This window comes from Vidua macroura, chromosome 6 (genome assembly GCF_024509145.1).
Source record: "Vidua macroura isolate BioBank_ID:100142 chromosome 6, ASM2450914v1, whole genome shotgun sequence".
Classification (NCBI taxonomy): Eukaryota; Metazoa; Chordata; class Aves; order Passeriformes; family Viduidae; genus Vidua; species Vidua macroura.
Window position 1 is genome coordinate 62915383 of NC_071576.1, and position 21470 is coordinate 62936852.

General features: G+C 42.6%; 1 protein-coding gene across 6 annotated transcripts in view; it reads left to right on the forward strand.

Moving 5' to 3' along the window:
- The window catches only part of BDNF (brain derived neurotrophic factor), a 44198-nt gene extending 26023 nt beyond the window's left edge, over nt 1–18175 (forward strand). For all 6 annotated transcript variants that reach the window (XM_053979683.1, XM_053979689.1, XM_053979684.1 and 3 more), the window contains one exon: nt 16355–18175. In XM_053979683.1, the coding sequence (XP_053835658.1) occupies nt 16355–17116 (762 nt within the window). In that variant the 3' untranslated portion in view covers nt 17117–18175. The remainder of the gene's footprint in view (nt 1–16354) is intronic.
- The last annotated feature ends 3295 nt before the right edge of the window (nt 18176–21470 follow it).

Genomic DNA, 21470 nt, shown 5'->3' on the forward strand with positions numbered 1-21470 from the left:
AGCCCGGCGACGGCCCAGAGTTGGTGTGGGTATGGAAGGACGTCAGCAGAGGGGATGCTCTTGGCGTCAGGCACGCTGCGAGTCCTGTAGTTTGGCGTGTGAGAGGAGGTAGCAGCTGCTGGGGGATGCTGCGGCTTCCCGTGTGCGGAGTTCCAGGGCACTGGCTGTGTAAACAGAGCCGGGGAAGGGAGAAGACAGACAGTGATGTTCTGCAGGAATGAGTGCCGTCCCTCACCTGGCTCTCAGAGCAAAGCAGCGCCTCTGTTTCAACTCTAAAATATCTATCTTCTGCTGTAGTACTACCACTAATGTTCAGCTTCACTGAACCTTGTCTGGGAAAACCCATTTGTAAGCAGCGTGCCTTCTGTTCATGTTGCAAGAGCTCTCTGCTTTCCGGAACTGCAGGGTAGATCCTGTTGTTATGTGGCTGTGAAATCAGGGTAAACCAGGTCAGAAAGATGAAGAACATTTTATCTGAATAATCCAGATACAATGGTGGAGGAAGATGGGAAAGGACTTTTATCTTGGACAGAGGAAGGCTAAACTGAAAAAAGTGTTAACTTCAAGCCGTTAAGCAGCAAGGCATTGTGTTGTAACAGTGGTGCTCGGGAAGTACTGCAGTATGCTGGAATACTACAAAATGTAGTGCACAGACGCAAAGGTTTTTAAAGGCTCATTAACATGGGAAAAAATATAGGGGGAAATAAGGTTCTGTGCTTTTGCTTAAAAGCTTTGTATACATGATAGTGCTGAGCTGAAAGTGGCTGCACTTAAAAAGTCCTTGCAGTAGCTGAAGCATTTGTGCAACTCTTACTCTGCTGTTACTGTAAGGAAAACACAGAAGCTGCACATTTTGCTCAGATAATAATTCTCTCAGGGAGTGCACGTGTAAAAGCAGGTCACAAGAAGCTTGGAAGTAGGAGACCCTCTCAACCCTTCTACGGGTAAGCACTGCATGAGGAAGAGAAACAAGCCACTCTACTGAATGACTTGTGCAATAAGTATAGTCCTATTAAAAAAAAAAAAAAAAAGATATTTCTCATTGCCTTCCTGGCTCGTATAAAAGGCTGAAAAGTTCATCTAAGAATGTGCCCTGTGCCTACACTAGAAATCTCACATCAGGCATTGTGTGAATTGTTGGAGGCTCCACTAGAGAAGGATATGTGCTTTTAATAGGTTAATTGCTAACTTGTCTTGACCTGTTCTCAAGCGTATGTTGTGAGCACTTGGTTTCTCCTAAATAGCTGAAATGCTGCTTAATTGAGAAACTCTCAATCATTTCTTAGATCAGTTCATCCACTGGCATTCTTGATAATCCTTAGTTGTAAACACCCTGTAAAAGGAAGCTTTTAAAGGCACTGAAGCTAGGCTGTTTTTGTGTGTTGCTGAAGTGAACTGTTCGCCAGTAACCTCCTGTCTTCAGTTCCAGCAGGGAAGGCTCTGTAACAGCCCTTGTGTGCTGTGTTACACCATGAGGAAGCAGCACAGGTGTGCACTGAGCGAACTGCCTGGCACATGAGTTGGGATGGGGCTGGTAGGCTGTGCCCCTGTCTGCCAGCTCACAAATCTTACTTTGTTTCCCTATCCATCTGTTATCCAGTCTTATCTTTGGCTGCAGGCTCTCTGAGGCAGAGATAGTCTTGCCTCTCTGCTCTTTCTGGTACCCAGCAAGAACTCGCCAATGCTCTTGTAATGCAAACAATAAATAACAGATTTTGCTATGCAGTGCATACAGGCAACTCTGCCGTGGTGCCTTAAACTTGCATGTTACCAATTCCAGGCACTGAGCAGTCTGGGGAGGAGCACTGTTTGCAGGAGTTGTCCATGAGGAACAGGGCAAACAGTCTTATGTGTGAAGTGTAGGTGATCTGTAGGGTCAGGCTCAGCCTTTCCTCCTTTCCAACATTCAGGACCTCACTGTCAGGCAGCTGTAGACTGGTGGAGTTCAACTGCTACGCCCAACAGCAACAGTGAACATGAAACTGTCTGAAATACTGGAAATGCCCTGGGCATGACTGACCAGGCAACAGTCTTACCAAAAAAAAAAAAAAAAAAAAAAGCCAACCTCATCTCAGGTACAACGTCTGCCCTTTATAAGCAGTGAACAGAGGTTGGCTGGGGTGGCACTGACCTGCTGTGATTGTAATTCTTGGTAACACTGATACCGGTGGTAGCAGAATGCCCCTTACAGCATGAGTTAGGCACCATGAATAGATACAGCTGTCTAAAGATGAGTACCATGCACAACCAGAGGAAGCAAAAGGAAACTTCGTTTAGTGATTTTTCATGCCCTGCTGACAGCTGCCATAAGGCTGTAGCAGTTGTATACTTTCCTTGGTAAGAATATTGTATTTTTCAGAGAAGTCATTTTCTGAAACCAGTTAATTAGGACAGTTATTTCTGGCCGTGGCATTTGTAGAGAACAGAAGGCATGATTGTTCTTATATTTGTTTCTCTGAGTCCTTTGATCGGCTAGAAGCTCTCAATGCTTCACGCTATAAATTACCTCAATCCTTTGGCAGTTCATTTCTTTTCTTGTGTACTTGGTTAGGAAAATGCAGAAATCCTTGTGACTCAGCTACAGACTACTATAAATTATGAAGAAATGGGGGAGGGGTCACATTTCACGTTAGGAAAGGCAATTCTAGGAGGATGGAAGGATACTGGTTGCTAAATTTGAGATAAGCATCTTACAGTATCTCAAAATCTGAGCAGCTGCTGCCACCTAGAGATGCACGAACAGAGGGTGCTCGGGCTGTCTCTGGCAAGGGAGCCTGCGTCTTGAAAATGAGTTAATCCCAGTCCTTACTCCACAGTACAGATTTAGTGTACGAGTACAGACTTTTTTAGCCCTGCAATTGATGTCTACCTGTGAATCCTGTTCTAGTGATGAAGGTAACTAAGTTGTATACAGTCTTCCTTGTGTGGCTTAAGTAGGCAAGCAAATAAGCATCATTTTCAGTAAATCATTTGCTGATTTAATAACTGCACCTAAAGAAGTATTTGCAAGTCAGATTTGTAAGGGTTTGGTGCAGCTGCTGCTGAGGCCCCATAGCCTTTGTAAAGCCTACACCAATAATATGCAATGTAGAATTAGTCCCTTAAGGATTTGAGGTTGCTTGAAGGTTGGTTTGTTCCCTATCCCATCTTTGAAGCCTACTTGTTGGGACTGTCCTTTAGTATATATTTGCTAGAATAGAAAAAAATCTGATTTCCCCAAATGTGTGAACTCAGCAGCCTTTAGATTGGTTTCACTAGGTTCAGAATTTTCTCAATTTTAAAACGAAGTATCGCAGTTAAGTTTGATATGTAGCTATTTGTTACTACCTCAAATCTAACAACATGGAATACCCTAGTATCTGCTCCTTGTTTTTTTATTTTGCACATCAAACTGCCATAGCAGTTTCTTCCTCTGCATTTGAGAGAAAAGCACTGTTCCCTACTTACATTGTTTCCTGATTACAGAGGGAAACAATGAGCCTTTTTTACCCCCTGAACTCATAATCTCATGTTCAGTTATTTCTCTGTGACTCTTAGAGACACAGTACGTTTTGGGGCTTTTATAACAAATGCTAGCTCTCATCTATCAAATGCCCACTGGAATAAGCAAACCAACCCAACTAAACCTGGAGATGATCACATCATTTCACAGAGCCCCGAAAATGCGACCCACTGGTTAATTGCGTGTACTGTATAACTTTCCAGGTGATGGTTTTTTAAATTTCTTAAGATATTTTGAAGTCTGTCAGTGGGACTGGGATAAGAGCTTAATCAAAAACTTCTGAGGGAACAGAGTTTTCCTGTGGGAAACTGAGAAACTGTGATGCAGGGATATTTGCCACACGTGGGGAGGCAACTGCAAACTGCTTATACCATATCAGGGTGCGTGAGTTGTAATACCAAACTAGGGTTTGAAAAACTATTCTTGGCTCACTGGAGTTCCACATCAGCCTCAACCTTTCCAGGACGTGCACTGAGTTACAAGTAGGCTTTGCATAAATGCAGGAAGAATCTGGGAAAAAATTGAACTAGGCAAAACCTTGAGCAAAATGTTGTTATATGCTCTTTATTAATTCAGCATGTAAAAGACTCAACACAGAATCCTGTACTATATATCTTTTAAAAGTGAGTGAAGCCTAATCTTGTTCCAATTCTAGTGCATGTTGTGCCTTATCTAATGTGATCTAAACACTGGGTTTTTTTAAAAACACTGCTCCTGGAGAAATGCTGTTTACTCTAGATCAAGAAATGAAAGGTTCTGATTTATGGATTCTTTAGCCTGTTATGCCATTCCCTTTTTAAGCTTGGTGCAACATCTAGTATCCATATGGTTTAGTTTATCCATCTTTACACTGGCCATGGTGCTCTTGTAGAGTATTCAGTACATGATACACTGCGAAGAAAAGAAATGAAACCTACACTTTATTGAAAGGCTGGATTAGTAACGCCAACCTGTCCCTTAGTCATAGCTCTCACTGTACCACAGAAGTGTTGTGGGCACACAGTGTGTGGTGGTTGGGAGTGGGGCTGTGGCCGATCCCCAGTGGGTGCAGCTGTGCAGGACGGGTGAGAAGGAAGGAAGGAAGGAAGGACTCCAGGAAGGAAGGTTGAAGGTAACGAGCCATGGAGTGCCCAGCTGTGCTGAGCACTCTCTACCAAAGGGTAGAGAGGACACACAGGTGGAATGCATGTAAGATTTAAGAGGATGAAAGGTTGTACTGAGAAACAATAAAGAGCAGATGCCTGAAGCCTTCTTTGGCGTTGGCTGTGGCTCCACCGTGTTTCCGACACAGAAGTGTATGGATACTGTTGGGATGAGTGAGTGACAGGACTTGTTTTGAACTATTTCTAGGTAATTCTGCCTGCTGGCTGCCTCCATTAAGACTTGGATCTTCTCTTGCTATTTACATTCCTTCTGAGTTGATTATCCAGTTTGACTGAGCCGTAAATGCTGAGAGAGAAATGCTATTTGATAGAATTTGTACTGAGAGAGCCAGTGTGAGGAGGAAGCAAATTCAATAACAAGTTCAAGCTGGCAAGAGTGATTTAACCAGAACCCGTGCCAGGAAACTGTGGTGAGCTATGAATGTCCTTCTGAGCATCATGACCACCCTTTATCTTTATAATGGGTTGAACCAAAACCAGAAATAAACACATCTGAAGTTCTGCATTTTTGCTTTTCCAGATATAAACACTACCATTTATGTCAATGTCATGATTTTTTTGTTGTTGTTGTCAGCTTATGTCTTGTAGACTGGTGAAGGATTGTTTTTGTTTTATGGGAGGCAAAGAAGGCTGCTTCACATGTTATTACAGCAGCAGAGTATTTACTGGTGTGGCATTGGCAAATTGATGCCAATGAAAAGGTGTAAAGCGAAGAAGCAGGTGCTTCTTTACACCTTCCACAGGTATACAGATTTTTTTGACTAGCAAGAGATGTCTGGAAATTAGTTTCCCCCTTAAAGGCAAATGATTGGCACATGAATTTAAAACAAAGAATGAAGGTGCCTTCCTTGAAAGACTCGTTTAAGTCCTTTGTCTCTCTTGATTTTGCACTAAGATAGATTTCTGCTGTCCCCTGTGCAAAACTTTTATGCCATTGCAACTGCAAAAGTAGCAGCAATGTCACCAATGAACAAGGTTGTTGCAAAAGAATAAGTGAGTGAATTCCACATGCCTCCATTTTAAAAAAGGCAGAAATAATGTTTAAGAATAAGTTAATTAGAAGTCTAAGCCTCCAAAGAAGACTGCCTTTGAGAGTGACAAACCTGTAGGCAACATCTTGAAGTCCATAAACTTCAAGCTTGAAGTCATATCACCTGGTTCTTAATCAATTTGGTCCAACATGGAAATGATTGTATATTTTTTAACCTGCTCTGATTCCTGTAACTATTACAAAACTTACAGACTCTTTTGCTTGGAAATACTATAAATCATTCTTCCTGCCTTTAGCTAATGGAAGGACAGGCATGCAGTGAGACCTAGAAAACACAATAAATAACTTCCATGTCTACTTTAAATTAAACACTTTGGAGCAAGTCTTCAGTTGCAAAGCACCACCAGACCTTTTAGTATTCAAATTGTGCTCACTAGAAAATGGCTGCAGGGGAACTACTGATATTCTGCATATCTTGTAATTTGTCATGCTCAGGTGTACATCAAAACATGACCTGTAGTATTTTTAAGGACAGTATTGAGCCGTCAGTATTTCAACATAAAGCTGGATCTGTGGATGTGCATTGGGAATAAAGATGACTGGAACTCAGTCATCTTTTTTCCTTTTATTGCTTTGATGGTGATGGTGCTGCTACCCATATTACAAGTAGCATAACCTTGCTGTTCTCCATTTTATCTGAATTAAGGATGACCCTTGGTACTTGCAAAGCTTCCTGGTTTGTGTTTGTAGGGCTGGTAAATACCTGCTTGTGCAATAGTACTTCTTTATGGGAATAGGTCTTTCCCAAATTTCATAACGAGTTTGCTGCAGGTAAAAGCAGTCTCTGGTCTGGATGAGACAGGAACTTGTGTTGCATTTCAAATCAAACTTAGAGGTTTTAATGGTGAAGAATATTTGTATTTTAACGCTAGTTTTGTTTTCCTTGTTGCTCTTTGTTATGTAGTGGTTGAGCCCACAAATTGGAAGCATGAGGCTAAAAGCTGAAAAATGCAAGAAGAAACAAGAAGCCATATGGCAATAGCAGGAGTTTCTGCCACCCCACCTTAGGCTCGTGACAACATGCCCTATAGTTAACCTACAGTCAGCAACTAATAATGACACAGATGGAAGTGAGCTAGCATATGTATTCAAATAAATACCCCTAAGGTTTTAATCAGCATCTTTCTGTGTTAGGCATTTAAATTGTCGTGGAGAGATTAGCAAAATATGCCTGTGGTACACATGGTAAAGGCAGCTTTGTGTAGTGGCTGAACTGAGGACTTTTGAGCAAGAACTCCCCTGTTCTCCTCTGGTTCAGCAGTGACTTGCTGGGGTAAAATGTTTAAAATACTTGTGGGCTTTAGGCTACCCAGAGGGAAAACACAGTTTCTGATGCAGTTCCTTGTCACTTAAGTATGTTGGGATGCAGTGTTTGCAAAGCACTTTGGAGGCTTTGATAGCATGTTCTCCAAAAAGTGTTGTACAACTGAGAGTCACAACAGCTTAAGTATCAGATTTCTTAGCTTTTGCAACCTCTTTTCCTCTCTATAGCTACTAATTATCTCTGGTGTGACATTTTTGCTTTTGAATAGGATGGTGACTTCTGTAGCTATTCCATTATGTTGTGGAGATGTTTGGGGAGAGGGAGAATACTTAGCTGTTTCCAAGATTAATTGTGTAATTTAATGTTTCTTGCTTCAACTTTCTCTTTCCTCCCCCACCCCCAGCTGTTAGATGAGAAGCTGTCCTTCCCTGCAGCATAGTGGGATCTGCTTACATGAAGGGACAGGTATTGAAGTTTTTCTCGAGACGTGTTTATTTAAAGACTCAAATCTCATATACAAACCTACCCTTCGGAGCTTAAGGGCTCTTACAGTGAGAACAGTGCTTTGCTGGCAGCAAAGCCACTTTCTTCAGTGGGGGGCTGTGCCTGAAATGGGACACCCAAGTGAGGAACATTAGGTGGTGTTGGGCTGTATTTTGCATACTTCTCTTTATAGACATGTCGAGGCTATTTATGTGCTTGTGTCAGTGAGGGAAGAGAAGAGCTAGCCTGCACACCTAGAAAGGTTTTTTCATTTCTCTTTAAACTGTTTTACCAAATGTGTGTGGATTCCTCAGGAGTCCTGAGGAAGCTGCTTTGCTGAAACCGGCCACGTTTTGTTCTGATACAGCTATTAGCTATAGTTTAGGTTGTGACCCCATCTGATTTTCTGACCACATAAATAATGGCCACCTTTGCAACTGATATAAATCTATGAATGGAACACTGTGGATTTATACCAGGCAAGGGATTGTGTCCACCAGAATTAGGTCAACTGAAGCTTCCATAATATTTGTGGATATAATTCCCCATGATGCTACAATCTGTTATATCTGGTGGCAAGGATGAAAAGTCAGGAACCATGTAACTTCATTTTTAATTAGGGAAGGGAAGGTCCCAATGTCTATGTAATTCACAGAAATCACAGTGTAACACTCCTTGGTGAAAGAAATTACACCATTATACAGCTGGGAGAATGCAGGAGTTGGATAAATTAATTCTTCCTGTAAGACTGCAGGGGCTTTTTTTTCTGTATGTTCCATTAAATATTTGTACCTTGAGCAGTACAACTAATGAAGCTTGTTTTCAAACCCTTGCATCTTTGCCAGATTTGTACCCTCCTCACTCCTTCTAGGGATTCCAAACGCTTTCCCTCTGTGGAGCTTGTGAAATGAAAGGGAAAATAGTGTTGTAAGTCCATAAGCCTATACACTGGTGTTTGCCTAAGGATGGAGGAAGAGAAGAGCTTATTTGGGTCACTCTCAGGTGCTGGCATGCTGGTTATACAACGTGACCCTGTGTATCCCTCCATTGAATCTGGCTGACGTTGGCCCCCAGATTTTTCAAACAGATTAGGGATAGAGTACCAGCCACAGCAAGTGTAAAAGTCTTGTTTCAACATGAAACCACTTAGAGGGTGGGAAAAAAAAGCTGAAAACTATAATGCTTTGAAATCTGTGGGAAGCTGTATTGTCATTGTAAAATATCATTGGTGAAAGAGCACTTCTTGCCTAAGTGTTTTCACTACAGTTATGTTAACACACTGACATAATTTTCCAGTAGTGTTATCTCCAAAGATAAAGCTGTTGTCACAGCCAGACACATGCAGGGCTGGCTGTCCAGTGAAGTGGATTCCCAATAAGCATATCCTTATATCATTGTACAAGTCCTCGTTATTCTGTTAACGTTGATTGAGGTGACTTTGCAAACCTACTGATTTCTGCTTCTGCTCCCGCGTAACTTTGAACTTGAATACTCCCAGGAAGTGCTGTGGTACCTCAGAGTAAGTTTTTATTCCTTGCCCTGTGTACGGAAATTATTTCCATGGAGATGCTGTGCTGACAGCTGGACTGAGCATGTGTCAAGAAAAATCCACACACAAGGGCAGGCAGCCAAAAGATGACTGAAACACCACTAGCAAATGCAGGAGTACTGTTAATACCTGTCAGGGCTCTCACAACAAGCAGTTCTGGTTTCTGGTTCGTGCACATCACAGTGTACAGCTGCGTTTCAAGTATTAGCTATGGCTAAAAGTGAGGTATTGTCTTAGAGCAGTGCCACGCACAGTCAGGGTCTCGGCAAAGGTAAGAGTCTTGCAACAAGCAGGAATAGCCCTTGCTCTCCTCTCCTCCCCCTAGTGAAAGCACTGCTAACTGCTCCATCTGATCATCACGCTTTTTAACCATTTCTTTTCCTTGGCAAATCTTCACTTACATTCCTGTTGGGTGCATAATGTTCTGTAGGTCCTAGGAAGCTGCCACTTGCAGCAGAACTGGTGGATGTGTGGGATGCTTTACATGCTGTTCAATAGTTTGTAGGCACTCTGTGAGATCCAGCCTCAACTGGTGCAGGAACTCCTGGGTTGTGCCAGGGCTGCTGGGCACGTCGCTGTTCAAGGGATCCAACTCGTGCTAGATTGCACAACATGATCTGTTCTGTTCCTGCTCCTGGGTGCCAATTGTCCTTGACTTCTGTGTGAGCTTCATGTGTGTACTTGGCAGAATAGCTTAGTCCTGTGATGATTCAGTGCAGTGTTTCATACCAAAGAACCCTAGTGAAACAGAAGACAACCTACAGATGCTGCTCAAAGGTCTGAGGTTCTGCCTTAATGTTCTTTTGTGCACAGGTTGAATTAGCATTTTATAAAGCTCTAGTGGCCTATTGAAGCAAATTATTTCAAAGAACTGTCATTATCTGCGCCCATGGAAGAACCAGATAGTATCTTGGGATGGAGTAATTACTTAATGGATTGTTTTCATGGGGGGAGTATGTACCCTATTCTATAGGTGAACCTTTCTTTCCCAGAGATCACTTTAATGTTACTTCTGAATGACCACAGTAAGGGCATGGACATACCTCGATGTATACTCTAAAGGGATAAATGCAGTTTTCTGAAGTCAGTTTTGAAATTGGAATTTGCTAATGCACAAGTTTTGGGCTTAGAAGTATCATTCCTACTAGTACAGTATTTGTGACATTGTAATAGAAGTGCAGCATATTACTCTACCAATACTCTGAAAAGCAGAAATAAACCTGTTGGTAGTGCTTTTATTTGTGGAGGACATTCACTGAATACCTTGGGATTTCAACATGAAAGTTTGGCAAAGAATGTCGTGGTGAAGCATATGGTGCTTGATACGAGCGGTGGCACACACACAGGCTCCTTTGGGAGCTGAGTTTCTTTGAGTACAGCTGGAATCACAACTTCTGTGGTTTGAGTGCCCCAAGTGTGGTATGCTGTGTGAACAGCTGCAAAGGCAGTAAGTGTGTCGCTGGCTCAATAATCAGTTCCCATTATCACAGCATAAAACAAGTGCACATCTCTTCTAAAGATGTTGCCTCTCTGAAAATATTTGATACCATCTGTGAATCTGGCCTGCTGTTCCTTCACTTGTACGTACTGTCAAAACTCATCCTTCCTGTTCCCTGGTATGGGCAGAGTGGGTCTGAGATGTGTCCAACAGAGATCCTGCTGGGAACACCTTGTAGTGCTGCACTTAGCCAATTGAAATATAATGAAACGTGTTTGCAGTGAGTCTGCTCTGCACTCATTAAAGCAGCTGAATTCTCACTCAGTGTTTGAGTGTCTAGGAAGGTATGAGCAAAGTCTGTAGGAAACTCTGATACACAGCTCTGTGAAAGATCAGGACTGTGATGTCATGACATTATTGTTTTGCCATTATTTTCTTTGGGTTCTTTCTCACCTCTGGTTGTCAGAAGCTGTGATTTCTGTATGTACTGAGGAGAGAGGCCACTAAAACCTTGGAACCCCACAAAAAAATGTCTTGTATTCCTTTAGACAGACACATGCTTTTCCAGAGCCAATATAGACATTGCTTGAGTTTCTTTGCTCTCAGAAGCTGTACCACAGATGATATTTACCAACATAAGATAAAAGCAAATTTCTCATGCTAAAAGTTATAGTTAAAGTTAACACTACTTGTAAATTTGCTTGCTGTTTATCTTGGACTTCAAAATACTTCCTAGTCTCTGCTATCTCTGGCATTAAGACTAAGTAGATGTCATTACCTCAGGGAAAACCAACATGAGAATAAAAATAAAATAGGTTTATTCTTCCTGACGAGAAGCACCAACTTACAAGAATACAAATTGGATATGGGTGTGCATGTATATTTCTTGGGGGTGGGTGCTTTATTTGCAGTAATAAAATGTAATTATATAGTTTGCTGCATAAATAGCCTCGAGGATAAGTAGAGTGTGTCAGACATCCAGTTATGCATGTGATAAAGGTTAATACTATTTGTTCTCAGTACATTTAGTCTTTGCAAATCATGTGCTGACATGCATCCCATTTTGATATCTGTTCACACACTCTGGTAATGATGCATAAAGCAGAAACTCATGCCTGTGGCATTCAGTAGGATTTAGTAAATTGAACTTTTGTGTAAAGATCTTAGAAAATGGCAAGGCACAAAATGAATGTCACTTGCTGCTAATTTTATCTTCCTTCACGCACTCCTTTCTGGAGATTAAAGCATGAATCTATTCACTACTGAAAGTTATTTCAACTCACATGGCACATATCGGGATGCTGGAAAAGCAAGTGCATGTTCACAGCTATTCCTTAGGTCTCTCTGCTGGAAATATAACCTGTTAAGCTACTGGATTTCCACTTAAAAGAAGTAAAAATAATTAAATAAAGCAATTAACTGATGAATCTTCATTAAATACAAGCACTGAAATAAATAGTACAGCAAGGTAATTGACTGCATATGTAAAGTAGCTGTAGATAATTGACATAACCTTCATTTAATGAGCCTGCTTCCCATTAGTGGAGATGCCTGCCACAATTCCATGCCCTTACTGTAGCTGTAATTGTTGGACTTTATTGGAGTACGAAGTAGGTCACATCTTCCTGAGATCCAGTCCGGTGGGTGACCTCTTTTCATTGCTGCAGCCTCACCGTGCTGCATGAAAGCAGAGGGGACATTCTTGTGGCCCTGAGAATGGACAGTGCTCACAAAGCTGGTCTCAAATGTGATTTCTGGTAGACACGCCTCATGTCCTGAGGGAGCAGTTTAAGGCTTGCTCTCAGGGAGGCTGGTGTGCATCTGTGTTGTACACGTTAGTGGGTGTACAGTGCGTGGGACAATAATTGGACCAAGGAGGTCTGCAGTCTTTTATGCCCAGGGATGTGGCTGAACAGGCCTGCAGAGGGGTTGCAGCCTTTACTTGTTGTTCCTAGAAGGTGTGGAGTAAAGACCTGAACCTCCTCCACCTGAGAAGGGAGGGAAAATGAGTGTATTGTAGGACTACAGACTGATGTTGTAACATCAGTGATTTTTTTTTTTTATTGTGTGTTTGTGGGTGCACATCTTACTACAAGTAGTCATGGCTACACTGTTTGTCTGGCATTCAGATGTATTGATGCCCTCAGAACATGCATTACCAGCCAGGTTGCTCCAGTTAAGAAAAACTCAGCACTGGTGAGCCTCCATGGGAGATAGTGGCTCAGTCTGCCAGCGTGGCCTCAAGCATGGATGTACACGGAAATGCTGGGGCATCTCCATGCCAGGCCTCTCAGTGGTGGATATGGCCAGCACAGAAAGGATCAGTACCTTGCTCGGTAGGAGCAGGCTGGGAAAATAGAAAAATAGTTTTCTCCCATATTCCCAGCCCAGGTCCCCTTCCCCGCAGGTTGGGACACTGACTGGCTCATAATCAGAAGGATGTACACAATATGTTAATGTTTGGGGTTTACAAGACACTTAATGTAACAGGACATGCAGTATCTTTAATCTTTGCAATTATTGAAGGTTTGGTGGTTGGAGAACAGAGAGGAAAAGGACTGGAAGCTGCCATCCAAAGTGTTTCCAACGACCTTATTGGTGCTACATTGGGATATTAGTCCTGCCTCATTAAGAAAGGGATGAACCATGCTGTGCTGTCGTGGTTTGATGCTGGCTAAATGCTGGCACCCACGAAAAAACTCTTCAGCCATTCTCCTCTGCTGTAGTTGAGCAGAGGAGGGGGAAAGAAAAGCCAGAGGGGCTCATGAGTTGAGGTAAGGATGGGGAAGAAATGCTTTAAGGGCAAAATAGGCTCAAACCTAAAAGGTATTAAAGAAAATCACTTCTGTGGCTGGCTTATTCCCTCCTCATCAAAAAATCAAGCCAGGTAAAACCAACACACATGCATTCGTGTGTCAGTTCAAGAATAGCTGAAAGGTTGTGTGATTCTACTCATGAAGTGAGAGATCTTATTCTGCTACAGCATGTTAAACTAGTTGATTTTTAGAAACTGCTAATACAAATTGCTGTGGTCTCTAAAATGAAGATATTTCCCAGGTGATAAAATACTATGTCCTCGTATTAAATCACTTGATATAGTTTTGCTGCCAAAGATAAGGACCCTGTATAGCGCTCAAGTTGCTGTCAAGATAGAGAGAGGAATGTTTTTACATCCTGCTTTTGGAGTTCAGCTTAGTCTGGGGCTCACTTGCAGAGTAGTAGATGTTTGATCCGTGGTTTCTTGCTGGCAATATTCCTTGTACCTGCGCTGCTAAAGCTTACTTTGACATGGTCTTGTACAGTTTGAAATGGGAGGAAGAGGCTTGGCTTTTAAGCTGTGTATCACCAGTATGTTATGTGGGTAACGCCTGTCTAAAAACTGTTGGTTTTCAGAGTTGTACACAGTTTCTTGCAACTTGTTGTGAGTGAAGGTGCACAGCCGCTGCTCTGTTTGCACCCGTGCAGGGTGAGCAGCCCAGTGACAGTGGTGACATGTGGCCTGGTCCTGGGGTTCTTCTCTCCTTTGTTCATCTGTCTGACTCAAAAAAAAAAAAGCACTGATCAGCTCCAGGTGGTGTGCTTACCTGCTGGGTGCAAACTTCTCCCTGCTCTGTGCTTGGTGGTGCCCCTGGTGCCCTCTCTCTTGTGCCCTGCGTGCTCAGAGAGACTCTGTCCCACAGAGTCAGGAACTGGCCGGGACCGCTGGGCACTGCTTCCATAAAAATAACAGGAACTTGGTTAGGAGCCAGAAGATCTGTTTTCTGTTCATTGCTCTGGTGGCCACAAAGTGTGATGTGAGTGTTTGGGGCTCTTTTCATTTTAGGTTTTATATTAAACAATTCTCTGAAGAGAGAGTGTATAAATATTATTTTTTTGTTCCACTGGCTCTGCATTTGTATGTTAGCTGAGCCACCCATTTCAAGACATGAAGAGTTGTCTCGTGTCTCATTTGGTAGACTAGCAATCTTTTTCCTTCTTTTGTAAATCACCTCTGTAATGCCTCTTTTCCTCCCCTTTGAGGAAGAAATCTGACACTCCCTGAAGAGTGTTTTAAAAATCCCAACATGAAAAAAACTGCAAAATATTCATGTTCTGCATGGTTAAAGCAAACACTATGTTCTTGTGAGTCACAGATGTCAGGTTTGTTTAATCTTAATAAATCTATGCCACAACAACACTATTAAACAGGAAGAGGGATGGAGGGATGAAGGAAGAGTTGTGCTGGGTTAGGAAGGATTCTTGGCCAAAATCTTGTTTAGTGGGGGTCTGGCAATGAGGGGGGCATGGACAAAAACCTGAACACTTCCCACCCTGCCTTCAATAAGTACTTTAAGGGTTACATTTTGGGCATTGCCTTTCTAGTGCACATTTCATTTTACTTGTATGTTTTATGATAAATTGCCTTTCCATGTTAAGTCATAAGAGTACTCATTTCCCACAGTATATTTGCTGGAGATAAAGTAAGTCTTTTTACATAGCACCCTGTTGGCAAACAGAAATAGCATTTACTCCAATGAGTGTTGCCAAGTATGAGGTACTTCCAAATGAACTTCAAAAGCTCTGAAACATGCATTAGCTGCTTTTTCAAAAATGTGAACAATGCCATTGCTTTCTAGCAAACAGAACTGCTGAGAAGAGGGATCGGAAAGAAAAAAATAACAACTGGATGTGATAGATGTTGCAGTAGTGCTTGGGATCAGACAGAAGGCATGGCTCTCTGTCACTGCAGGATCTGGGGGCACCTCTTGTAACAGGACTTAAAGTATCTGCTCTGCACTTGAGGAGGAAACAATTTCTACCTGAGGAGCCTTAGCAAAGCACTTGGGAAGGAGTTCCTAGGAGCTGCACGCGGTTGGGAATCCTGACAGGAGTGAGCTGTGCTGATTCCAAGCCTGGTGAGGAATTTCCTTACCAGCACTCCTCTCTGGTGCTACCCCTCCTCTCTCAGTGAGGACAGAGATGAGCATACACATAAACCCGTAACGTGTGCCAGATTTTGGGGCAGAATGTGAGAGAAACAGGCAAACTGCTGTGTTTCAGCATGGCAGTAGAGCTGGTGGTGCTGGGTTTCATGATGGCCTCTGGGTTTTGCCCACCTGAGAACAGGTGGCGTGGGGCCCTGGAGAAGCACCGAGCAGTGGTTCTGCTGCTGTCCCTTCAGTGTAGCTCTTTGCAGCTCTGTGTTCCAGCACGCCCTGTCCGTGCTGTTCACGTGGTGCAAGCATCTGTCCAGCTCAACTCTGCTGTGCTTGTCGTGTTCCAGGCCATTGTCCTGTTCTGCGTTTAGGTGTATGTACCTTCTAGGTTGAGATGAGAAACTGACCTGCTGAGACCTCAGAATTGTATGGCTTCTTCCTGTGTTTTGAACATTGCTTTCAAAACACAAATGCAGTTTATCCTGGTGCTGCTCAGTTGTTGTTGTTTTTTTTTTTTTTTTGTGGGCAGAATGATGAACTATTTTATGTCATAGAGAGATCCTCAAAATCAAGTGTTTACATTTGCACTTGAAATGGAAGTCTTGCCTTTCACAGCTGTGAAGCTGCCTTTTATTGCTGAAATTTTCTATTGCTAAATAGCAGTTCTGCTTTTGCTGTTACTTGGAATAAGTGTAATTGGTCAATAAATAAGGAGTCTGCATAGTACCTAATCTAATACTTGCTACAGAGAGATTTTAGTATGTAAGAACCGAGTTGGTGGGATCAATGTTGCCTGTGCTGCAGCCTATGCTTTTTCTGAAACTCTAAATTAAAGACCACTCTTTTACAAGACTATATTTTATCACTGGTAATGAGTTGCAACTGCATGCAGAAACCTCTGTAGAAAATGCAGAGTCTTGTGACAACTTGGGTGAATTTTTATTACTCCAAACCTTGTAAGTTAATTTATTTTTCTTGGTTTTTACAGTTCCACCAAGTGAGAAGAGTGATGACCATCCTTTTCTTTACTATGGTTATCTCATACTTCACTTGCATGAAAGCTGCCCCAATGAAAGAAGCCAGTCTAAGAGGACAAGGCAGCTTGGCTTACCCAGGTCTTCGGACCCACGGGACTCTTGAGAGCATAAATGGGCCCAGTGCTGGTTCAAGGGGACTGACATCGTTGGCAGACACTTTTGAACACGTCATAGAGGAGCTTCTAGACGAGGAGCAGGACATCCAGCCCAGCGAGGGAAACAAGGATGCGGACTTGTACACATCCCGAGTCATGCTGAGCAGTCAAGTGCCTTTGGAACCCCCACTGCTCTTCCTGCTCGAGGAGTACAAAAACTACCTGGATGCTGCAAACATGTCCATGCGGGTCCGGCGCCACTCCGACCCGGCTCGCCGCGGGGAACTGAGCGTGTGTGACAGCACGAGCGAGTGGGTGACAGCAGCAGAGAAAAAGACTGCAGTGGACATGTCCGGGGCCACCGTCACCGTCCTGGAGAAAGTTCCAGTACCCAAAGGCCAGCTGAAGCAATACTTCTACGAGACCAAATGCAACCCCAAGGGGTACACAAAGGAGGGCTGCAGGGGCATAGACAAGAGGCACTGGAACTCGCAGTGCCGAACTACCCAGTCTTACGTGAGAGCTCTCACCATGGATAACAAAAAGAGAGTTGGCTGGCGCTTCATAAGGATAGACACTTCTTGTGTATGTACATTGACCATTAAAAGGGGAAGATAGTGGATTCGTGTTGTATAGATTATATTGAGACAAAATTATCTATTTGTATATATACATAACAGGGTAAATTATTCGGTAAAAAATAATTTTATGGACTGCATGTATGACTGAAGTTTATACAGTACAGTGGTTACACAATCTATTTATTGAACATATCCATGACCTGAAGGGGAACAATAGTCATTTGCGCACAAGTTTAAACAAACAAACAAAAAAAAAAAAAAAAACAAAAAAACCAACAAAAAAAAAAAATCAAGCGAACAAAAAAGTCTGCATTACATTCCTCCATAACATTGTGGTTTGTCGCCGTTGCCAAGAATTGAAAATATAAAAAATTTAAAAAAAAAAGAATAAAATTGCATGCTGCTTCAATTGTGAATTAATGATAAACTGTCCTCTTTCAGAAAAATAAATTGAACCAAAACATTCTGTTTACATTTTAGACAGTAAGTATCTTTAGTCTGTTAGTATATATGTTTACTGCTTCTAACTTCTGATAGCGTTGAAATTAAAACAATGTCAAGGTGCTGTTGTCATAGTTTTACTGTTTCTCTTTTACTTTTGGACTCCCATCAGATTGCAAAACAAAAAATCATTACCTTATTCTGGATTAGAAAAAAAATTTGGTTTTTGTATGTTGTGAAGGTGTTTGCAATAGCAGTCCGACTACTGACAAAAAATAATAAAAAGAGGCAACTGAAAAAGAATGGTGATGTTCCACTTCACATTGTTGAACTTCAGGCTTAAAGACAACACTTATTTAACTGTAAGCTGTAAGGCAACATGCTTTTTTGGTTGTTGGGGGGGTGGTTTGTTGTTGTTGGGGTTGGGTTTTTTTTTTTTCTTTTTCAATTTTCAGTCTTTTGAGACATGCATTTGCTTATACCATGTTTGCTTGTGTTTGAGAATTTTTTTCCCCCTTTTCTTCCTCTGGAGGGACATTGGTTGTGATCTTTAAGTATTTCACTTACCATAGAACTGGAGCTTGTCATATAGAGAATATTCTATAGTGTTCAGAGCAATTATTTTCATATAATAAAAGACTGTGCTTGGATCAAATGTCTTGGTGAAGCACGGTGAGATTGTCACTAGCAAAAGGGTCTAGAAAAGAGGATGGTGGATCTGCAGTCAGGCTGGTTGTGGGGCTTTACAGCTCAGCCAGTTTTGGAACGAGTTCCAGCGTTTGGGCTGGCCGAGGCTGTCCCCGCAGTCGTTGCCCAAGGCGCTGTGCGCGTTGCGGTAGAGAGCGAGAGCTGCCCGTGTGCGCGGTGCCCTTCCCTGCAGAGCACGCCAGCAGCCCCAGCCCTGCCGAGCTGGCGGGCAGACTCTGGGCACCTGTGCCTGAAGGAACCCAGCTTGGGAACGGGACAGAGAGGAGCTGCTTCCAGCTGGAGCAATTGGCATTGTGTTCGCGTGGCTCCACCTCTGCCGGCAGCCTTCCCTTACGAAACAAACACGGGCACTAAGCAGCCGCTCTGGAAGTAAGTGAGGAGCAAGTGCTGGAGGAGTTGGCTTAGCTTGCTTAGGCTCTGAGGGATGTGTTCAGCTCTGTGATCCCCCTCTCCTGACAGGAGTATTGCTAAAAAGAGAGGTTGTGAGGCTGAGAGCTGTGCACAGCACAGTGGCCACAGTGGGCTGAGAACTGAAATAGCTCCTTAGTAAGCTCACTGGAGGCCCAGGCTATATTTGTAGTTCCTGGAGATAAAAAAATAGCTGAACAAGTAGGAGAACGCTGCAAAATATAATCTACTTCTGAATGCTGTAGAATCTGTGGCAAAGCTTACTGAAATATGTTGGCCCCAGTAGTGCTCTTTGAAGAGCATATTTAACACTGATTTTATGTCATCACTGCTAGAAACCCATGCAGGAAGCTAACAGACACTTTCACATCAGTGATTTCTTCTGCTTTGGGTAGAAGGGCAGCCCCTCCTGAGGATAACTGCCTGTCAAAGTGCAGTGGCCATGTGCACACCAGACTGTGAGTGAGAAGAGAGGATTGTCTGACCCACCTGAGCTTCAAACTTCAGCCTTCCCCATCGATTGCTGATGGCGATTTCCCACACAGAAAAAAACCCAAAACCAACCCAAAACCTTACTGAAATTCTCAAAACTTTATCTATGATACTCTTCATGCAAATGAAATCATAGAATCAAAGAATGTTTTGTGTTGGAAGGGACCTTAAAGATAATTTTTATCATGGGCAAGTACACCTTCCACCTGACCATTTCATTCCCCTGGGGCCACAGCTGTGTGTATTCTGTAATTTGCATTCAGTAAAGCCAAGGTGACTCAGGAGCTGTTCTCAGCAGTACTCCTCATCTGCAGCAGAGAAGTGGTGTAATGTTGGCTTCTCTCAAAACAAGGGCTGGTTGCTTTGAAGGAAAGGATGATGCTGATGTGTGAAAAACAAACAAATCACTCATCAACAATCAAATCACTGGAAGAGAGAAGATAGCTAGGATCTGACAGTAGTCTAAGGCACATACAGGAATCAAATAACTACCAGTTAAAGAAATTTCCAAAAGAGAAGTGTTAAAGCACAAACCATGCTAGAAATAAAGCTCCTTGCTTCCCAAAGTTAACTGTGGCTATATCCTTTACTTACACATCCTCAGCTGGCACAGTGAGGGTGGCACAGGTGTGGCAGAATGAGAGCAGTGGGAGGGTAGGTTCAGAGGGGTGAAGGACAGCCCACGTAGCTGGGGGCACTGAGGGGTGGGGCTGGGAGCCCAGAGAGCTGTGCCTGGTACCTGCACCAGACCACGTTCCCCAGACCATGCCAGCTCAGTAACTGATCAATAACTGATATCATTGATATTGGCAATGAACCTGGAGGGCTGTGCCTGGTACCTGCACCAGACCACGTTCCCCAGAACATGCCAGCTCAGTAACTGATCAATAACTGATGTCATTGATATTGGCAATGAACCTGGAGGGCTGTGCCTGGTACCTGCACCAGACCACGTTCCCCAGAACATGCCAGCTCAGTAACTGATCAATAACTGATATCATTGATATTGGCAATGAACCTGGAGGGCTGTGCCTGGTACCTGCACCAGACCACGTTCCCCAGAACATGCCAGCTCAGTAACTGATCAATAACTGATATCATTGATATTGGCAATGAACCTGGAGGGCTGTGCCTGGTACCTGCACCAGACCACGTTCCCCAGACCATGCCAGCTCAGTAACTGATCAATAACTGATATCATTGATATTGGCAATGAACCTGGAGGGCTGTGCCTGGTACCTGCACCAGACCACGTTCCCCAGAACATGCCAGCTCAGTAACTGATCAATAACTGATGTCATTGACATTGGCAATGAAGCTGCAGCCCCATGGCTCTGCCATGCCTGACCTTACACACCCGCGCTCACAGGCTGGGCAGTTTTAGTTAACACAGAGACAGAGAGGGGAGGGTTGGTTTTCTTTCACACCACCTCATTAAACTCTTAATTAAACGTCATTAAACTCTTGCTGTGGTCTGTTGGTGACAGAAGTATTCCGTGCATGTCAGCAGGCCTAGTGCTGTGTTAAAGGACTCTTGCAACTTGTAAGTTCATGTCTGTGGCCTTGTTCTCTATTATTCATCTTGTGTAACATAAATATTTATTGTATATTTATATAATTTTATGTTTTTTTGGGAAAATACTGAAATTGGCATTAAAATTTAAAAGCAACTGCGTCATATTGTAAATATAATTAAGCTATATTTAAGTGTACTGATTAACATAATATATGTTTAACTAGAGTTTTTTATGTTTTTAAATATATTTTCGAAATACATATATATATATATATATATAAAATGGGGTTTTTTGGGGGACCATGTGACTTTTCTCTAATTGTAAAACAAACTTGAGTTTTACTATAAATATGTGTGTTCTTTGTTTTAAAACAATTTTTACTCTATTTTAGCAATAAAATCTCGCTCGGAGGGCAGGTAGCCCCCTGTTTCATAGCTGGACAGTTAGCATTGGGAGGGGAGGGATAGCAAGAATTTCCTTCACATGGAAGCTGGGGATACTTGCAGAATGATGTATTTCCATTTAATTCTAGCACAAAATTCCTCACGAACTAAAAGCCCATGAATGACATATATATGGTTTTACTCAAGTATAAAATAAAGAGCATAAGGGGATGGGAGATTCTACCCTTAGTAACTAAGGGATAAGTGAGACATAAACTCAATAGCTGTAGTAATGTACCTGATTTTTAAATGGTTATTTTTAAATGTACCTGATTTTAAATTTATATCCCCTGCACTGATTTATGACCCTACAGTCACTCCCTAGGAGTGGAATTCCTTGAATTTAACATCTTGTTAGCATTTCTAAAACAATATTGTCTAC